This window comes from Colossoma macropomum, unplaced genomic scaffold (assembly GCF_904425465.1).
Source record: "Colossoma macropomum unplaced genomic scaffold, Colossoma_macropomum, whole genome shotgun sequence".
In the NCBI taxonomy this organism is placed as follows: Eukaryota; Metazoa; Chordata; class Actinopteri; order Characiformes; family Serrasalmidae; genus Colossoma; species Colossoma macropomum.
The window spans coordinates 26,587,795-26,609,959 of NW_023494786.1; the positions used below are offsets into that span (position 1 = coordinate 26,587,795).

The 22,165-nt window shown below is 37.0% G+C and overlaps 1 protein-coding gene across 1 annotated transcript in view; it reads left to right on the forward strand.

Annotated features, from left to right (window-relative positions):
- The first annotated feature begins 4,407 nt into the window (after positions 1-4,407).
- The window catches only part of c4 (complement component 4), a 40,579-nt gene continuing 22,821 nt past the window's right edge, over positions 4,408-22,165 (forward strand). Inside the window, exons 1-19 of the mRNA XM_036565027.1 lie at positions 4,408-4,631; positions 5,143-5,335; positions 5,436-5,619; positions 5,709-5,779; positions 6,493-6,578; positions 7,142-7,224; positions 9,254-9,341; positions 9,433-9,538; positions 9,895-10,021; positions 11,874-11,989; positions 12,908-13,075; positions 15,012-15,209; positions 15,668-15,859; positions 16,432-16,578; positions 17,602-17,731; positions 17,840-17,899; positions 18,039-18,242; positions 21,083-21,200; positions 21,413-21,483. Coding sequence (XP_036420920.1) covers positions 4,570-4,631; positions 5,143-5,335; positions 5,436-5,619; positions 5,709-5,779; positions 6,493-6,578; positions 7,142-7,224; positions 9,254-9,341; positions 9,433-9,538; positions 9,895-10,021; positions 11,874-11,989; positions 12,908-13,075; positions 15,012-15,209; positions 15,668-15,859; positions 16,432-16,578; positions 17,602-17,731; positions 17,840-17,899; positions 18,039-18,242; positions 21,083-21,200; positions 21,413-21,483 — 2,404 coding nt within the window. The 5' untranslated portion in view covers positions 4,408-4,569. The remainder of the gene's footprint in view (positions 4,632-5,142; positions 5,336-5,435; positions 5,620-5,708; positions 5,780-6,492; positions 6,579-7,141; positions 7,225-9,253; positions 9,342-9,432; positions 9,539-9,894; positions 10,022-11,873; positions 11,990-12,907; positions 13,076-15,011; positions 15,210-15,667; positions 15,860-16,431; positions 16,579-17,601; positions 17,732-17,839; positions 17,900-18,038; positions 18,243-21,082; positions 21,201-21,412; positions 21,484-22,165) is intronic.

A 22,165-nucleotide genomic window follows, 5' to 3' on the forward strand; every position in this document is an offset into this window, starting at 1 on the left:
ATTTTAAAAATCATCCACAATACATGTAAAAATTATTATATGTATTTTTACAAAGTTTGTCAAAATACATAAGACTATAGTCTCACCTCTGTGTGCATGATTGGACCTTTTTTAAAGTCTGTTAATTTTCATGTAAATAACAGTTAAATAAACATACAAAATGTCTTCTGTTGTGTTTTTATTTCCAAAATTTTTAAAGTTACACACAAAAGTCCCATATGTATTCATAGAAACCATTTTGAGCATGATTGAACTGTTTTGAAAGTGTCTATTTTATTTTAATGAAAAATGTTTGCATAATCACATAGAATGTTTTCAAATGTGTATTTACTTCAAAAACCATCAAAATTCAATCACAAAATTACCAGATGTTTTGATATGAAATTTGTGCCATTATATAAAGCTATAGCTTTACTTTTGTGTGTTTGAACACTTTTAAAATTCTGTGCATTTTTTCAGTAAAAACACTTTTATATTTTCAAAAATCATCACAATTGAGTGAAAAAAATCACCTTTTTCATAGAAAAATATATAAAAATGCATTGTTTTCATTAAAAAAACATTAAAATAAATATAAAAATTATCTCCATGTGTTTTATTTTGAAAAATCATCCAAATTGCATCACAAAATCGTTCTTCTTTCAGAAATTTTGTATGAAAACATACTATCTTACCTCTGTGTGCATGATTGGGTCATTTTAAAAGTCTCTTCATTTTCATTTCATACACTCAAATAGTGATTCAAAATGTCTCCTCTTTATATATATAAATATAAAAATTATCTCCATGTGTTTTATTTTCAAAATCGTCCAAATAGCATAAAAAATTCCTCCAGTGTTTTCATGTCAAAATATATAGCCTGACCTTTGTGTGCATGGTTGGACTACTTTTAAGGCCTCTTAATTTTTCTTAAAAACACTTCAATAAAGATTTAAATTTCTCAATAAATTTCTCATGTGTTCTTATTTCCAAACCATCTACATTACACATAAAAAGTCACTGTACATGTTTATACAGAAAGAGTCAAAATGCAGAATGCTGTAGTCTTATCTTTGTAGACTGATTTGGATAATTTTGAACATCAAAATTTTCACTAGAAACATATATAAAGATTGAAAATGTACCACAATCCTCTGAAAAAAAATATACAAGGCTGTGTCTGTTGTGTTATGCACCAAACCACAGTTTAGAGTATTCAGCCTTCTTGGAGCGAGTGGGTGGGGTTCTGGAAATGACCCTATTACAGACTCCATCGTCTTGCTAGGAGATTTCAATGCTGGTGACAGTGATTGGGAAACCTAGAGGGAGTGATTTGGAGGACCATCCTGCCCGATCTAAACCTGAATGGTGAAGTGTTATTGGACTTCTGTGCTTGTCATTGATTGTCCATAAGAAGCACTGAATTCAAACACATTGATGCTCATAGGTGTACCTGGTACCAGAGCTCCTTGGGTCAAAGGTCATTGATCGACTTTGTTGTCATGATGTCTCATTTGGGACCATATGTTCTGGACACTCGGGTGAAGAGAGGTTATGACCTGTCAACCAATCACCATCTGGTGGTGAGTTGGTAGACCCAAGTGAACAGTGAGGGCGTGCTGTGAAACGACCAGCAGAGCCTCTGTCCAGAAAGATTTTAACACCCACATCCGTGAGAACTTTTCTCACGCACCGGAGGAGGTTGGGAATACGAAGTCCAAATGGACCCTGTTCAAAACCTCCATTGTGGAAGCTGCCAGGCGTAGCTGTAGCGGAGGCGATGGAAGAAGCAAGATCCGGAACATGGGAGGAGTTCAGAGAGGTCAAGGAAAAAGACTTTCGGGTGTCTTCAGAAAGGTTCTGGACAATCAGCTGTATTGTTGGCTTCATCTACAGACATACTATTTGGGTTTCAGTAGTGACATGAAACCATGGGAGAGCATCTTTTGATTCATTACACTTTATTTGGAGTGATCCTTTGTAGATGATTAATAAACTCTTAACAGAGTATCAGTAACACATCAACAGCATATCAGTGAAGTAGCAGTAGTGAAGCATCTGAATACATTGAATATCTTGTAGATGTTCTGTTGATACATTACTTACATTAAGTAGATGTATTGTTAATATGTTGCTTCCATTACGCAAAACCTAACCTTACCCAACCTTACTCAACACCTAACCCCAACCTCAACCCAAAACCTAACGCTAACCCTGGCCCTAATCCTAACCCTAACCTTAACCTCAACCCAAAACCTAATCCTAACCCTGGCCCTAATCCTAACCCCAAACTTTAACCTCAACCCAAACCCTAAACCTAACTTTCACCCTGGCCCTAATCCTTACCTTAACCTCAACCCAAACCCTAATCCTAACCCTGGCCCTAATCCTAACCCTAACCTTAGCCTCAACCTAAAACCTAATCCTAACCCTGGCCCCAATCCTAACCCTAACCTTAACCTTAACCCAAATCCTAATCCTAACCCTTGTATGTTTTTGACATGTTACTGAGAGTCCGTTGAGTGTTTGTTTCATCTAAAAGGTCCACTCAAAATAAAGTGTCACCAAAAATGTAAACCCATGATATATTCACATCTTTATATGTTTACGTTAAAAGAATCTGTGTCTTTCACAACTGTAATGTAGGGGTTAGGGTTTGGGACAGACATCCCCATAATAGAAAGTACCCTATAAATTATGATTTTGTATATATTCATCTTATTACTATCTGAATGAATGTCTTGGGTTTAAATATATCAAAACATAGTCAATGTAAATATCTCAGGTCTGATTACTTAATTGCTTTTTTAAATAGTTTTTTGCTGTGGGACTGCAGTGTGAACTAATCAGTATGAATGGTCCATATGGGCCTCAACTACATGACATTTTATGGACTGTTTTAGATCTGCTAATGTTCATGAAACATTAAATCATAAATCAGTGGAGATTTTTTCTCCACATTGTGTATTATAATCAGTATCATTCAAATTAAGCATAAAGCTCAACTTGATTTTGGCATGAAATTTGTCAAATTACATAAGGCTAGACTTACTTGTGTGCATTTTCTGACTTTTCTGAAATTCTTCTTATTTCCTTTAAATAATATATATTTTTGTTCAACATCATCTTAGCATAAAAATCATATTGCATTTTTGCACCATATTTGCCAATATATACACTCAGCCATTATCCTTTTGTCCATTTTTGAATTCTTAAGTGTTCTTCAGATTGATGGAGAATGTCTTTTGTATGGTTCTATATAGAACCTTTTTGAAAAAGGGTTCTTCTATTGTTTCGATGTTACGCTTGTAACAATTTTTTTTTGGTGCCATATAGAACCCTTTGCAAAAAAGTTCTATATAGAACCATCTACAGCATCTTCTCCATGAATCTGAAGAACCTTTGATCATGCAAAGGGTTCTTTGAGTGTTATGGTTCTATATAGAATAATTTTCTTTACTAAAGAACCCTTAAAGAACCATATTTTTAAAGTGTGACAATTCTAAGCCAAAATGTTTCATTATATATCTTAGCCTAAAATATAAAATATCAGATAAACAGCACTTAAAACTTTTATCTTTGAGAGAGAGGAGAAAATCAAGCTTCACTCTTGATTCAGATCTGAAAAAATCCACGGGAGTTTCTGTTCATCCTTCCACTGTGAGAAGACTACAAACACTGTGAGTCTGAAAGGATGTGTAGCTGACAAGAAGTCACTACTGAGATAAACGGACAAAAAAAAGATGATTTGCAAAGAAGCTCCTGGTGTACTTAGAACCATGGACTGACCAGAATGTCCAGATCTCAACATCATAGAATGTGTGTGGGATTACTTGGACTGTAAGAAGCAGATGCAACCAGGTTGTAAGACTGAACTCTGGAGATGTGGAAAAATATGTCGGCAGATGTCATTCTCCCAAAAATTTGAAGCTGCAATAAAAAAACAAAGAAATCATATTTAGTTGTTGCAGCTTCTGCCTATGTTTTCATCTTCCACTGAAAAATGACTTGTACTGGTTGTTTTGACTGGAAATGAATAAATATAAGGTGGTATCTGATGTTTGCTCAGTACTTTAGCTGACAGGTTCTAACAGAAATTTAGAAATGTAGAAATTTCTTTCAATTACAGAGATTTGCACTGTGCCAAAAGCTGTGCTTTGCAAAATATTAAAATCACAAAGGTGCGATTGTAAATGTCTGCACAAAAATAGACAAAGCACAATGTGCAGTACTGTCCTCAGGCCTTTTTGCACACATTTACAGCCTAGCAAACAGATTTTTCTCATAGTCTATTGCATAACAAGTGTTTGTTAAATGTGTTTATCTCTGCCGTGACTATCTCCCCCTCTGTGTCTAGTTCAGAAAGAGGTCACTTTCTGGGAAGTCATGTGACTTCTCTTGAACAAAACTCTTGCCAAGTTTCTTTTTTTTTTTTTTGGTAGTTTTGTAAAGTTCAAGAACTTGATTGGTATAAGCTCACTTTGCTGAAGCTGTGGAGAGGCATTCTGAAAGAACTTTCTTTCTGTAATGATGGACCTGCTCTAAACTCATTTGAGATAGAGTGACCTGACTGCGCAGCATAAAGACAACATGATCTTTCTCCTGCTTTTCGGGACTTTCATGTGCCTAGCAGTGGAGGCAAAGAAACCAACGTGAGTAATTCGAAATATTTATATATATAAATAAAAGCAGTATTCGGTCATATGAGCGTTGATCATGCCCAGGTTTTGTTGATTTTGTAAGTGAAACTCAGTTAACCCATCTTCTACGTGGAACAGTTTTTTAGTGCACAGTTGCTGTTTATTTGCTGAATTTGACATTCTGGGGAAAAATCAAAGCATAAAATATATAAAGGGTGCCATAACTTTTGCACAGGCCACATTTTATGTCTTATTTTTTCCACTGTATGTTAAATGCAGCGAATAAATGGCATTCGTGCATCACAATGTGCAGACATGTGCACTTAGTGTGTACTTATTTTAACTTATCTTTAAGTTAATATAACTTTTAAGGCAACATAACATAGAATACTAATATAAGTACATAGGTGATGTTTCAACATGGTTCTGTGAATCATCATCAAAGACGATGCTGTAGGCTTTGCTGGGCGATCACAGTAACACCTTTATTTGCATATGTGTTCGTATTCCACTCACACTGCAGGTGTCTCATTACTGCACCTAACATTATTCATCTGGGGGAGGAGGAGACTGTGAGTGTGCAACTGCATGGAGCCACTAAAGCTGTCCGTGTAACTCTGCACTTCCGGCATCAAATAATACAGCAGGTGTTATCGGACAGAAGAACCGTGACCCTAAGTGGCGATAACCAATACCAAGCCGTGGTGACTCTTAAGGCATGTCCAAGCGTCCACCTTCCCCTAAAGTGATTGACTAAAAGGCACTGTCACTCTTTTATGTCCAATACTATGTCCAATACTATGTCTTCTTCTTCAGGTTGACCCAGTTCTGTACAGACAAGCTGATAAAGTCCCAGGGAGATACGACAGGTATATTCAACTTGTTGCCGAGAGTGAAGTGTTTGATGGGGGAAAAGAGATGGCAAACATCCTTGTGTCAACCAGAAGAGGATACCTTTTCATCCAAACGGACAAACCAATCTATAATCCAGGAGAGCTTGGTGAGAACGCAGAGCCTTTTCAGCAGAATGAAATAGAAATGTGTCTTATTAGTAAGACTGTGTCACTCATTTTGCGCATCGTTTTGCAGTCAACTACAGAATCTTCACTCTAGACAACTACATGCTCCCTGTAAAGGAAGCAGTCTATGTTCAGATATTTGTGAGTATCACTCAATATAAAATATGTGCAGTATGAATTATTGTACAGTATTATGCAAAATACCACTGTTTAATTATGTAATTTCCACTCAGAACATCCATTATTTTTAAAGTTAGTCAAGTAAATAATCATTCATTTATGTTAAATGAAGTAATTTACTTTTTGGGTGGGAAAGTCAGAGGAAAATGAACAAAAAGTAGAAAAAATGGGCCTCTAAATCCTAACAGACCACCAACTATCAAACAAAGAAGATGCTGGTGTTGTCATAACAATGGACTGACCACCCCAGAGTCCAGACCTCAACATCACTGAATGTGTTTGGGATTACTTGGTGCTCAAGAAGGAGAAAATGCAACCAAATTCTAAGACTGAACTTTGGATTTGTGGAAAATTATCACTGCAGATTTCTTTGAAAAAGTGAAAGTGAGCCTCCTGAAAAGAATGGAAGCTGTAATAAAGGCAGAGTGGACACACTAAATACTGAAAATTAATATGTATATTTAATTCTTGTGGCTCCTGTTTAATTGACTTACATTTTAAAAAATATTTTTTATTTCCTAATGCTGAAAAGTGAATCACTTGACTGGAACTCAATTCAATTTCCTTTGACTGGAAATTAAATAACCGAACGTTGCTCTTTTACACAATACTGTATTACATTACGACATTTTGAGTTTAAGAATGAAATAAAACAAATTGGTAATTCTCTATAGAACTGCAAAGGCCTGGTGGTCTACAGTCACATCTTGCAGTCTGAACAAATCCTGGAAAAGTTTATCACCATTCCAGATGTGGAGCTGTAAGTTGTGCATTCATTTATTTATTTGCTTTAAAAATATTAGGCTAACAGTAGATAATCACCATTGCTGATGACCATCCTATTTTAGACCAATAGTTTTTTTTTTGTCATTTCACTTCACTTTCACTTGTCAAAACTGTATTATATTCAGAGAGGGTCAGGCTTATAGAACCTATAGAACCTAGACTATAGAACTACTAATGTACTGCACTTAGTAATAGTAATATGCAGCTGCCTTCTTGCTGCCCTCCATGCAGTAGATTTGATTTGCTTTCCCACCCAGGCAAGCAGAGCCAACTGCACCAGTTAGTGTTGTTGTTCTATGTTCTATCAGTTTCACTCTGTACTATGATTAAACTACAAGTCACTCTAGATAAGACTGTCTGCCAAATGTACACCTGTAAATGCAAACTTCTTGCGACACTTATTTATTTACAAATGTTAGGCTAATTCAGTACTTTTGATATATTTTTCATGCCGTATGAAGTGTTATTATGAATCAGAGAAAGAACTGTTAGATTTCGCTTACTGCCTTATTATATTAAGTCTGCTCACTTTTTCAGGGCTGGCCACTGGAAAATCACTGCTTCATTTTATAACTTTCCGAAGTCTGAAACTTCAGTGGAATTTGAGGTCCGAGAGTATGGTGAGTAGCACTGAGAGGGTTGCCAGTTCCTTCTGACAGCAACATGTTTGTTGTTGTTGTTGTTATTGTTGTTATTTTTCCACTCCTAACACCCTTTACATCATAACGAAAGCCAACAAGGATGGTGTTCTACAATGATAACCTTGTAATGTGGTCCTACTTTTTGTCTCTAAAGTTATTAGAGACAAAAAGTGGGACCACATTACAAGGTTACACATCAATAATACATGCAACAACAATGCAACTACTGCTGATGTATTCACTGTTACAGATAGGCTACAGTGGTGCAGCTTCTGTAAATAAATGTGTGTATTAACTTCAGTTTTCACTCATAATGGTAAAAGTGTATGTTGATCATTGTAACAGCATCATTATACAGTACTATGCAAAAGGTTAGTGTTGTTACTGTGCAAATATCACGACATTAGAGAATGGTAAACATCAGTGACCATATCACAAGTATCTAAATGTTAGGAAAGCTAAATGTTAGGAAATGTCTACAGCTAGCTAAATGTGAGGAAAGCTGGAACTTCATGGGCAGGTGCAACGTCAGTGCTCTCATAATGTAAATAGTTACACATCTCTTATAATCAGAAAAGTCTCTTTGGAAAATCAGCAGTTCACCATTTTCACATGTGTAATTATGTAAGAGAAAATGTGCTGTTACTATTAAGTTACACGAGTAAAAACTGATGTTAATAAATGCGTATGTACATTAGCTGTGCTACTGTAGCTGTTGTCATGTATAACTACTTAGTTATCAGAGACACAATATAAAGTGGGACCATTAAGGTATTTTATTCTGATTTTATGTCTTTAACCTGAATGATAACCACTGAAAATTCAAGGATTCACTTTAAATAATTCCAGGAGGCCTCGGCCTATTCCACTTATCTTAAAGCTGAATCCTCAAGGGTGGGCAACCCTGTGCACAGATCATTTTGTAGAACTGCTAAATTAGCTTTATTTTGTTTATTTTTTTGGAATTGTGAAAAGTAGGTAGATGTGATCGAGAGGATAAAAGCATAAATACTGATAATGGTGAGAATGCCTGACTGAAACCAAACAACAGGGTAAAGTGAAAGTTTGTGAGGGATGATTGTGTAAGACTTCAGTGCTCTTTGGATGTGCTCAGTGCACATTAAAGAGTTTTGCAACCACAGCTGTGCTCAGCTAGACTACAAACAGGCATAAATCTGTGAAGGAGCTTGCTTTCACAATAGAGGAATTGCCCACATAGTGTAATCAAACATCTAGCATATGTCAACACTGTTTGAACATCATGACAAATATCTGAATCACTTTGGCTCTTTCACTCATTTGGTACAAGAAAAAAGAATTTTGCGTTTGGCTAAATGTTTTGACCAATTTGTCCAAATTGTAAATTTTTTTAGAATTTCTTGCTTAATAATCAAGATGTTATCAAAGTCATTCAGAGTGGTTTGGTGTGAAATGCTCCATTCTAGAGAAACTTTCTGAGTCAGAATTGTTCACAGTGGTGATGATAGGAACCAAACATCCCAAACGTTTAATGCCGCTAAAAGCCACCTCAGAGAAAGTTATTACATGAAATGGTTATGAATACACTGCCTGGTGACTGAGGCATTGTTTTTTAAAAAATCTATTAATGAAAGACGGGTGCATGCAGGCTAGTGTAATTCAAAATAGTCTCCAAAGAAAACTTTTTTCAGTTTTACCACCATTTAAAATCAACATTGCATATAAAACCTAGAAGATATAAGTTCACTGGAGGTTTTGGACAGTAAATGAAATGGCCATATTTATGTTGTAGACATTGTGACCCCTGGTTCCCATCAACACCACTGTAAAGAAATCAACGTTTCTGAACGTTTCTCTACAATGAACAATTTCACATCAAACCACTCACGTGACTTACGTGAATGATAAATCCATCCAGAACTTTTGAAAACAGGTGGAATTCCCTTTTAACCATATTCTGATCTGTATTAACATCAAGCAGAAATGAAAAAGAATGAAAAACTTATGCATCACTAATCTTTGTTTTCAGTTCTGCCTTTGTTTGAGGTCAATATACAGGCATCAAAACCTTACCTCATCCTGAACAGTGAGACTTTTCCATTCAGTGTCTCTGCCAGGTATGTTGCTTACCATATTTTACTTATAAGACAAGCATCTGTATTTAGTGTTTAGCATCTTATTTTCGTTATTTATGCTTGGTGTCCACAGATACACGTACGGAAAGGGAGTGAATGGCATAGCATATGTGCGATTTGGACTAACTGACAGTAAAGGAGAGAGGACATATCTACCTGGAATTGAAGAACAGATTGCAGTAAGTAAATTGCCTCTATTTATCCAATGGAACACTTTTATAAAGCGTTGTCAGAGCTTAGTTTTCTGGTTTTATGATGGAAAAAGACTGTTAACTAAAAGTATTCAAACTTACAATTGTGATTGTATTGTAAAACATACTTTGATGTCACTCCATGTTCTTTCATTCATAACATAGAATGAACTGAAGACACTGGATGTCTCAAAATACAGGCTTGCTTCATTAACCACTAAATGGAGCACTTTCACTACTAACAAAACAATAGCAGCATAAAGAAAGTGGAATTGCTTATTTCCTAAATCTAGAATTCTGACCGAATGTCAGGCCTTAATCATAAACTTTATTCTGCTGTTTAGGTTGAGGATGGCCATGCAGACCTTTTAGTCCAAACTGCAGAAATAGAGAGTGCTGCAGCTAATCAGAGCAAGCTGAATATAGAGGGCATGTACCTTTACATCGCAGCAACAGTTCTGGAAAAAGCAAGTGAGTTTCATGCTGTCCAGTCAGAAGATAAGCATTTATCATATCTGTGTTTCACAAACAGACCATTTATTGTCATTGTTCTCAGAAAACACACTGTAAAACCACTGTTACTATAGAACTAAGACATTTTCAGACGTTTCATCTACTAAAGTGCTCTTTTATACACAGTGCAAAGGGGAACTGATCAAAATTTCAGCATAATTAAATGGTTAAGATGTAAACAATGTCATTCAGAGTAGTTTAATATGAAATGATCCATTCTAGAGAAACATACAGAGGCAGTATTGTTCACAGTGGTGGTGATAGGAACCAGACCACTGACACATTATTTTACAAATATATTTGAAAAACTTTTTGGTTACAATGTATTTCATTAACTCTTTTAATGGTGAAGGGGTACATATAGTGTATTATAAGGCAAATTAGTCCTCAGAGAAAAAGTAATTTTTCTGATTTTCTATCATTAACATTACATATAAGACACGTGCAGGTTCACTGGTGATTTTGGGTAGTCAATAATCTATATTTGTGTTGTAGACATCACAACCCCTGGTTCATATCACCACCACAGTTTCTCTACAATGAACCATTTCACCTCAAACCACTCTGGATAACTCTGCTTACATCTCGACTATATAATCATGCAGAAATTTGGATACTTCTTATTTGTTACCTTTTGTGTAAAAGAGGTAACATTTCCAAGTTGACTCATTATAGAACCATTATGGGCACTTTATGGTTAATCACGGTCTGCAATTATCTTAGAACTTCTGTAATCATACATGCCTACATTTGTAAGCCTATAGGTTTAATGGACACCAATTAAGCCTAGTCTAGTCTTTTTTGCCATAGACTATGAAAGTCAATAGTCCAGTCCCAAATGACGCCCCAAGCCGTGCTGTTTTCCTTAAAGTCCACACTATGCAGACCTATAGGGCTTGGTTTAAACAAGTGAAACAGTCTTGTGAGGCTCTGCTTGAGCTGCATGTGGTGTATGATCACACTCTTTTTTAAATGAGCTAATTTGGGTTATCTACAGTATCTGGATTCAGATTATTAGTGTAATACAGTTTATGACACAAGTTAAACAAATACACTTTACTACTCATATCAGAAGATCTTCCTCTCCACCACGTTGGTCAGACAGCTTTAAACAAAGCATTCCAGCCTCACATTCACGTGCAATTGTGGATTGCTGGACCACGAGTGCAGCCTTTGGGACTGGGCTGAGGTATCTTACAAAGTCAGTGACTGACCGAGTGACTGACTGACACCCATTGTTGAAATTGCTTTTAACCCACATACTCGTACTAGGGATGGATGATACCAATGATTTTCTTGTTAATCTGATACCAAGGTTAATACCACAACACAAATACAGATACTTTTAAAATAGGGGTTTGTTGTAATACATATATGCATTTTTTGTCCATTATAGTACATTATTTTCTAAAAATAATATAATAAATACATATCACATTATTTTACAATACCTCTTTTATGTGAAACAATTCTCTGTGCATCCATCTAAAGTTCATTTTAGTTTCTTTTTGCCTCCAAAAATGTAAAAATGTCAGGTGTTGCAACCAACCAACCATATATGTTGATAAAGTAAACTATCACAAAAGGTAATGTAGTTATATAACCTTTAAAATATTATAATAACATAATTAAAATAAGAGCATAAAACTAATACAGAGTACGGTGGACACTTCTATAACATGAACACAATGCAGCCAGTGGTGATCCAGCAGAACAAGGCTTGCCTAGTCTTGTTATTCTGTCTAACTACCTACCTATCTACCTATGCATATGGTCACCAAACCTTCCTGTATTTACCTGGTTACTGCAGGTGGAGATCTGGAGGAAGCAGAGAGCTCATCAGTGAAGATCGTGACTTCTCCATATGTTGTTGATTTATCAAAGACAAAGCAATATTTCACTCCTGGTGGCATCTTCTCCATTCTGGTATGTGTGTCCAAATCAGGTGCTATAGACTTGCATAGAACCGTAAGCCTTATAGAGAGATCATTGGCACTTTGGCACTAGACTATAATAGACTTTTAGTTCCAGTTTCAGACTGGGATTAAAACTAGTCTTGGACTTCACAGCTTTCTGAATGGATATTTTCCATTTAAAGAAAATTGTAGTTGAGCACTAGGCTCAATCTCTGTGTAGATAAATGACACATATTGGAGCTCCACTGATTTTTTCAAAATTCACTGAGATATAAACTAAGTAATTCAAAGTGGTTTGATGCAAAATGCTGCACTGTAGATAAACATACTGACTTCTTTACAGTGGTGGTGACAGGAACTAGGAGTCATGATGTCTACAACACAAATACAGCCACTTTATTTACTATCCAAAAACAACTAGTGAACCTAAGTGTGACTTCTGAGTTTTTATGAAAAGCTGATAAGTGTAAAATACAGATAAATCTGAAAAAGAAAATAAACTGAACACGTTTGGAGACTATCTCTCCAACATTAATGGGTTTAAAAATTTGTTTTATGCCAAAATGTTACTGTGAAACAATATATCAAGTTTCAGGCAATGTATTCATAACCATTTTGTACATAACTTTCTGCGAGGGAGCTTTTAAAGCCATTAAACATTTTGGATGTCTGGTTCCTATCACCTCCACTGTGCGCAATTCTGACTCTGTAAGTTTCTCTAGAATTACTGTGTTCACATCAAACCACCCTGAATGACTTTATATACATCTTAACAATTTAATTATATAGAAGAATCAATGGAATTTCCCTTTAGTGGAGTAGATGTTGCTACACTGTTCTTTTTCATTCAACTACTACTATGAATATGTATTCAGGGGATTCTGAAATGTGAACTTGAAGATTTAGCCTCAGTTGTGTTACTCTACAGGGCACCACAACCTACCCAGATGGCTCCAGAGTGGCACGCTTAAAGGTCAAGGCAACCATCACCATAACTTCAGCTGAAGTTCTGATCAAGGACAGCAGGAGCGACAACATGGGGGATATAGCCATCAGCTTTCCAGTGCCAAAGCTGGCTAGAACTATGTCTATAGAGGTAACTTTGTTGAATGTTGCTCATTAAAAAACAGAGGTAGAAGTTTAGGCATCACTGGTTCAATTGCGTTTTGTTGATTTTGTGAAAAGAAGTAAATACATCCTCTACAGAGAAGACACATCTGTACATTTTAATGTACAATTACTGTTTATTTACTGAATTTAACGTATTGGGGAAAATTGTGGCATGTAAACAGAACATTTGCCCTAAACAAACAGAAAATGTCATACTTACGTGTGTTCTCTGTCGAGGATGTGTTACTTAGAAAATCAATAAAACATACTATTTGACTGGGGTTGTTCAAACTTTTACATACAATTGTGCTTATATTTGATTAGATGTGTAAATCAAAACATGCTGTAACATGACAGATTGGGAAGAGACAAATTTAGAAAAAGAGAAAAACTTGCGGGTATTTGAAGGTCTAAATGAAAATGTAAGTAGATTCAATAATATTGCGGTTAAAATATTCCAAAAAAATTATATTTAAAGCAACACAATGTAAGTCTGGCGTAAATTTGTAATTGCATGCTACGTGCAGAAGAACATTTTCCAACATGGGTTGTGCTTCAGACCTTCACAAGCAGATGAATTTGACTATTGAAAGCGTATAGATAAAGTATTTCCGAAAGAACTCAGTCTAACTTGGTGACTTCTGAGAATGTGAGAGAATTATCTACTGTAATCATATCTTCATCAGTATAATGTTGATTTGGCATTTGAGACCTAAACATCGACTCAGTGTGTTGCTTTAAATCACATACACTGCTCAGGATTTTGGGCTCCCTGAGAACTGCATGGGCCCCTTAACTCACCTCAATTACATCAGCAGAACCCGTCATGGCATGAGTGCATGTCAAAATACTCTCTACAACTGAGTGAAAATCTGTGTTGCATTTGAGCTGTCAAAGGAAAATTCTGTAATGGTCTGTTATTTACTACTATAGGACAGATACATTATTCAAAGACCACTAAAATCTCAACATAAACACTTGTTTACCCAGCTACAGATCATGAAACAGTCCAGGAGAAATGGAGATATTCTGGTTACATTTCAGTTGTAAAATGTTTAACACAAAAACAGAAAGGAGGATGTACATCAGTATTTATGAGGGAAAACCTGAAAACTGTGTGAATTTGCAGTAGAACATGAGGTTTTGTTTAGACAGCTCCAGCATATCATTTCCATTTGACAACTGCAGATGCAACAGCAGATGCTCCCTTTCTATTAACAGCTCCAGTGTATCTTTATAACCCAGACTTGTCTCTGAAAAACTGGTGTATTCACTATGTTTCCTGTAGTTCCCTTTTTATTTTCTTGGCATTTTTGAAAGAGCTGTTTCCTTGGTGGCAGCTTTATTGGAATTAACAGTGAAACATCAGCAGGCTAAACCACTGAATAGCAGCAGCAGACTAAATAGAGAGTATAGAGAGAGTTTTTCAGACCACATCATAAATCTTTACATATGAACATCACACACAAAGGCTCAAAAAGAAGGTCCAGCTCAATGTTCAGATCTCGGATGCCAAATTAACATTATACTGATGAAGATTCCTCACCAAGTTTTGATCAAGTTTTCTTTGAATACACTTTCAACACAGTTGCGTTGATCAATCCACTCAGGGAAGGGGTCTGATATCCACAACCCACATTACAAAATGTTTCTCTGCATGTTGTATGCAATTGCACATTTCCACCAGCAAGGTCTCCAAATCCCCAAATCTTGCATAGTGTAGCTTTAAATATAAAAACAAAGCACAGTTTCTTAATGTTTTTTTTTGTTTTTTTTACCCCTGATTAAAGCAATGTGGACAATCTTGGGGAAGCATATATTTCACAAACCTTGAATCATTTTATCATTAACTACTCTCGAATGCATTGATTTTTGGAATCCAGATACTTAATTATAGCTGCTTTGTTGTTCATTTATGGCAGGTGTCTGCGGAGGGACATGATGGGGAAGTCATCACTAATGCAGCTCGCATGACATCCACTGCCATCAAGCCTGAGGGGAACAGTTACCTGAGTGTGGAGGTACAGCATCAGGTCCTAGAGCCTGGCCAAAGCCTGCGAGTCACATTTAGAGACATCACACCACCTGGAACAGCGAGGCCCTCACACATCTACTACATGGTAAAGACCTGGAAATAGATTTTCCTGTACAGCTTTATGTAAATAGCTATAGATGCTATAAAGTTGTATCCGCCCTTATTGAAACATCAGGTTGGAGAATAGAAGTGTTATTTGGTACTGTTATGTGTGCCAGCTTGTTCAGGTATTATGTCCTATTAGATGTCTCTAATGACTTCCAGAAGGATCAGAAGGCTTGGTTAGTCCCCTCCCCCCTCCTATTGGAAATCAAAACATGATTAGTTGATTCCTCTGTCACTTTGTAATTATACTAATAGTTAATCATGATTCTATTGAGTAACAATGACATAAAAATTGCAGACATTAAATCATTAGAAGGTCCTGAGGGTTCTGCTCTAGTGTGGGTACAGGTAAAATTATATTGATTGGGCTCATTTTCAAGACCTGTATCCATAGGTCAGCTCTGCTTGTACTATTGCTGTTATCTTCCTTCTTTGCAGGTTTTGAGTAAAGGGAAAGTGCTGAAGGTTGACAGCGTCCAGAGAACTGATCTGACCTCCCTAAGCCTGGCCTTCTCTGCAGATATGGTGCCCTCATTCCGTCTGCTGGCCTACTATTACATAGAACATCAAGGCACCAAAATAGTGGCTGACTCAGTGTGGGTGGATGTGAAAGATGTGTGCAAAGGGAAGGTACTGTAGATACTGACCATACAGCTTTCTCCATAACTCTCTACTTGATATCAAGATACTTTTTCAAGTCGCACTTTAAAATAAATGTACATCACATTAACCGTATTTAACAGACAAATAAGAACTTGAAAATGCTTAATAATGCTGCAATTAATCATGTATTAATGCAATTAATAAACCAATGATATATATAGTCCATTAAAATGAAATCGGAAATGTTGTGATATTGACTTTTAATAATTTATAGTAACATTTTACTAAGTTAGCATTCATTTTACCTTACTTTTAATTTGCTTATTATTTTGCCATGTTGTTCAGACTAAATCTGCTTAGACTAAATGTATAAATATGTATGTTTAGACAGTTTTTGGCCATTCTAGATTAAACACAGACATTTAAAGTTACTAAAAGAAATGTCATGTTTTACTTTAAGCATGTGACAGCCAAATTAGCATATACATATAATATATATATATATATATATATATATATATATATATATATATATATATGTATAATACCAGAATTCGTCACTGACTCTGATTTTACATCACTGTTTGTCCAATCTATAGATAGAAATAGCTCCTCTCAGTGAGCTGAAGCCTGCGCAGCCTTTTGATGTGTTGGTCAGTACCGAATCAGACAGCAGAGTGGCCCTGTCTGCAGTGGATTCAGCTGTGTACATCCTCAATAAAAAGAACAAACTGAGCCCTCAAAAGGTAAAGACTCATTCACAAGGTAACAGATGTTAATATAGGAAATATTCAGAAATACTGATTCACATACTATACATGCTTTTTTCACTTGTTCCACTGACGTTGTTGATGAGAATTTAAGAGAATCATTATGTTTAGCTTATTTGTATGTGCTAGTACATATTTACCATTTACATTAATCAAAACCAGGTTCACCTGGCTTATATGTTGGCTGCAAAAGAGACCACCCTTTCATTGATTTGATTTCCAATCAAAACAGCCAGTAAGTACTAGTTATTTTTTTAAAGAGATACTTCTGAGGAGGTAAGACATAAGACAATTTGCTTGCACAATAAAATAGGGAAGTCAAAGAAAAATAAATGAATAAAAAAAAAACAAGAGTTTTCAGAATTCAAATTTTTGTTAATTAATTAAAAATTCATGATAAGCTAAAGAGAAAATGGGACACCTAACAACCTCCAAGTCCTGGCAGACCAGCAAAACTGTGCCCATCAGATAAACAGCACTTAAAGCTCTCATCTTTGAGAGATCTGGAAAAATGTTTTTTTTTTCAATAAACTTTAAAATAAATAAAATAATCAGCTTTTTTCCTAATGCTGAAAAGTTTGTACTTAATGGTCGTTTTGATTAGGAATTTAATAAATGAAAGGATGGTCTCTGACTTTTGCACAGTACTTTAGGTATACGAATACAGACTGTAGCCCATTTGTTTTTCAGACACAATTTATCAGCTCCACTTTACACCATTCATCATTAGTTTCTGACCACAGGATCGCCGTTGCCCAGATATTATTTGGGTCGTGGTCCATTCATAGCAGTGACACTGTTAATGGTGTTGGTGCAAGTGCAGGCACAGTGGTTTCACTCCTAGATTGAGAGTGGCCCCCCACCCCATCAAAACCTTTGATGAAGGACTAGAGGGTGCCTAACACAACAGATGGGCTGCGGTCTATAACTGTACACTGTACACAGCTACAAGACAGGGGTTTCTAATGAAACGCCAGTGACATTCTGACCTTCCCGCAGATGTTCGAGTACATGAACTCCTACGATCTGGCCTGCTCTGTAGGCGGTGGAGAAGACTCCTCATCTGTTCTGGAAAGGACTGGACTCACATTCATCTGCAACTGTGCAGCTAAAACACCAATCTTAAAAAGTAACATTTTACATCAGCAGATTGGAGCACATGAACTTTATCTAACTCTTAAACGCAACAGCAATTCAATCAGTGTAATAAAGTCATTTTCTGCTGTCTCCTGATTAGCGCATAAATGTTACAATGAACATCATCGGCACAAGAGGGATGTGGAATTCAACAAACTCAGTAAGATTTCAAAGTGCCTCTGGCTCTGCTCTGTGTTTACAAGCCATGACATTTGTAAACTCAACCTGAAATAATACAACAAATGCTTAGCTTTTCTTACTAATATGAAAAGATGCATATGACGTTGTGGTATGTGTAGTCAACAGCTTCAAGCATCCAGAAAGAAAATGCTGTGATGATGGAAGGAAGATAGGCCTGATGCTAAAATCATGTCAGCAAAGGATGAGACACACAACCCACCAATCAGAGAGCTGCCGCCAAGCTTTCAAAAAGTGCTGCGAGATGGCTACAGCATTGAGAAAGAAGGAGACAATTAAAAGAAGGAGACTCAGCCTGGGACGAGGTGAAGCTCTTTGCATTACAATGCACTGTAGTTAAGGCTTAACAGTGGTAAGTCCTGATTTTCCGCAGGTTGGCTGCCCAATTTCAAACATTAAAAAAGGAAGAAAGAATTCCTATTTTTCCAAATTAGTTTACCAAAATTTCCCTTAAAGAGTAACTACACCCACTCATTTCAGCTAACTCAACTTTGTAAAATGCTCAAAAATGGGAGGGGCATGCTGGGAGGGGCGCTGCAGTGATGTTTGGGTTTGGAGGTGGGGCTGCGAGGGAAACCGGGTGGGCTGGGCTGAGCAGCTGTGTTTTTATAGTTAAGATTAGCTACCAGAAAATATGGACAGTGATAGAATGAAACAGCACTTTTGCAACTTACGAGGCTGACGATTTTTCACTACTACCATCCCCATCTTCGAATAGAGAGAAGGTGTTTCTGACCATCTTGAGCCTTAACTGTATGAGCCACTGACTCAATCTGCCGAAGAGTTAACGTAGTGCCTGAAAAGCAGGAAAAAGCTTCAACAAAGGCTGTACGGATGAAAGGTTGACACAGTCGAAAACAATGGCCGTTTAACATTAACCTTTCCTGAACTGTTTCGCTTTCCACAGCTCCAGTGTTGCTTGCCGTTGATTTCTGTTCAGTGAGTCACGTGCCCGAGGGTCTGAGTTGTGAAGGGAAACTTGGAATTGGATGCAACACTGGCAGCTTAATGGAGACTCACAAGAATCCTCACTTAATTGGTCCAACATCTTTATTACAAACTAAGCTTAGATTCACTGGGTTATTTACAGTTGGTACAGACAGCTGCATTATTGCAGCCTTGTGAGGTGGTGCTGGGGGGAGTTAGCTCAGTACGTGAGCATGTTCATCTCCTCGCTCTGGGCTCCTATGCTTTTATGAGTGTGGCACGAGTAGGGCATCATCAGGGGGCAGTAATGTTGTTTGACTGATTTACATACTGTGACATCCGCACCTATAGCATAGTTGAACCAGAGGGGCGCCACAGAGGTGGAACTGACCACAATAAAAATGATATTTTTACAGTTTGGAAAGTTTGCAAGCAAGGCTGATATATTTTCTTATTACAGAGCAGTGTATTTCAGCTGTTAATGAAAAACAAAGGTCTTAGGTTGTAGGTACTCTTTAAAATGTTATCAGCAAAGGAGATTTGATTAGATAAAGATGGACAACAAAACATGAAGTGGAGAAATGGAGGTACAATTTAAAAAAGAGAGGTGAGAGGTAGTTGATGCTGCATCTTATTAGATACACCTATCTTGTATCTACACTCATTGTCCAATTTCAACGGTCATAGGACCTACACTGGCCAGAGGTATGTGGACGCCCCTCCTATTTATTCAGGTGTTTAAGGGACACGCATTGCTAACTGGTGAACAAAATTAAGCATATAGCCATGCAATCTCCCCAAACAAACACTGGCAGTAGAATGGGACATACTGAAGAGATCAGTGAGTGACTGGCACTGTCATAGGATGCCACCTACGCCACAGTTCACTTTGTGAAATTTATACCCTGCTTGATCTGTCCTGGTCAACTATAAGTGTTATTTTTGTGCAACAAAAGCATCTAGAAGCAACACCTGTTCAGCCACAAAGCAATAGACAAACAATCTCACAGAATGGGGCTGCAGAGTGCTGAATCACTTAGAGCCTACAAATCACCTATTCTCTGTTGAATCACTTTCTACAGAGTTCCAAACTGCATGTAAAACCAATATCTCCACAAGAACTGTGTGATTCTATAGCTGAGCAGCTGCACACACGCCTAAGATGTCATATCGCAAAGCCAAATGTTGGCTGGAGTGGTGTAAAACATGCCACCACTGGACTCTGGAGCAGTGGAAATCTGTTCTCTGGAGTGATTAATCATGCTTCACTGTCTGGCAGTCTGAAGGACAAATGTGAGTTTGGCAGATGCCAGGAGAACACTACCTACTGGAATGCATGGTACCAACAGTAAAGTTTGGTGGAGGAAGGATAACGACATCTTGGGCTGTTTTTCAGGGTTTGGACCTTTTAGTCTGAGTGAAGAGTAACATTAATGCTACAGCATACAAAGACATTTTAGACAATTATATGCCTCCACCTTTGTGGCAACAATGTGAAGAAGGCCCTTTCCTGTTCTGGCATGACTGTGTCCCTGTGCACAAAGTGACTTACATAAAGACGTGGTTTGTTAAGTTTGGTGTGGAGGAACTTCAGTGCCTGCACGGAGCTCTGACATCAACCCCACTAAACACTTTGGGGATGCATTGGAAGGTTGATTGCGAGCCAGGCCTTCTCATCCAAAATCATCCTTAACTCACAAATGTTCTTTTGACTGAATTGGCCCAAATTCCCTCAAAACACTCCAGAATCTTGTGGAAACCCTTCCCAGAAGAATGTTATCACCAAATTGTTTTGGCCAATGGTTTTGGAAAGAGATTTCCAACAAACTCATATAGGTCTGATGGTCAGGTGTCCACACATTTTTGGCCATTTTGTGTATATAAATAGATGTATGAATGGTCAAAATACATGTTAGATATGTTGTTATAATGGTGTCCAGACTTGAAAAAAGTAGTTGTGTAGTTGTAAAGGTAGAAGTTGTGAGCATAAAAAAATGAAGTAGGTATTGTGACTAAGCTTGTGCCCAATAAAAGTTCTGTAAGCCACGCATACTCGTCCCCCCTGATTGACATCAATAGCACAGTTTCCCCGTGTTTTTCCAAAGGCAGTCTCTGTTCGTCAGTCTGAACGCTATTGTATTTATTGAAATGGAGATAAAGAGGAACAGATCATCTTGACAGACATTCAGGCTTCTTTTCTCTTCCCCGCTTTGTGCAGCATTCAGCAGTATTGAGGAGGATGGTTTGATCGATGAGGCTGCTATCCACCTCCGCAGTTACTTTCCTCAGTCGTGGATGTGGGTGCTCTTAACGCCAGACGCTTCTGGGAACATCAGGTACTTTGCAGTTTAGACCACTTGGAAATGATAACTTTGACGATCCAGTATTTGCTGACTGAAAAGCTCTAGCAAGCAGTCGAGATGATATTTTTTATTAAAGATCTTAAATATGTGGATACATTAGAAAGCAAATATTCTGTTGAGCTTTTATAATGGTCTGAAAAACACAGTAAACCCTGTCAAGTTCACCTTTAGGATCATTTTTCCAGACATTCCGCAGTTGCTCCAGACTCCATAACCACATGGGAGGTCCAAGCTGTGGGTATTTCTCCGACAAAAGGTACCAACCTGAGCTCAGCAACCATTCTCAGTGATATAACCATTTTTTCTACAAAACCATTTTTTCCAGAAACGTTGCTAATAAAAACAGAAAGCAGTGATTAGTAAATTCTGTTTGACCTTAGTTAAATTGAAAACAGTACAAAAACAAGATATTCAATGTTTTACCTTATGAACTTTATTGTAAATACACACTTATTTCAAATTTAAAGCAACACATTCCAAAAAAAGTTAAAGCATAAGCATGTTTACCATTATGTTTCATTACTTTTCCTCTAAACAACAATTTATAATCACTTGGAAAGAACATATCAACCGACAGTTTTGAAAGTGAAACTATTTGCCAGTCTTCAGATGTGCAACTGTACTGGGCCTTCGTAAATCTATATTTGGCTAGTTTTCGTATTGTTGGTGTTTGGATCCTTGTTTGGAAAGCCATCAATGGACGTTAATAACCATTTCAAATAAAAAAACAGCAGACTTTATGCATCAGTATTTTTACACGTATGAATTATTACTTAATCAAACTACCTCATGTCATCAACAAGCAAATGAAATGACTCACCTGTGAGCAGAAACTGTCATTGATGCACAACTTTGGCTGATGTTAACTGCGCAGGTTAATCCAAATAGGTATTTTATTTCAGTTTTTTTCTTTGGAAATGAATACAAAACAACATCCT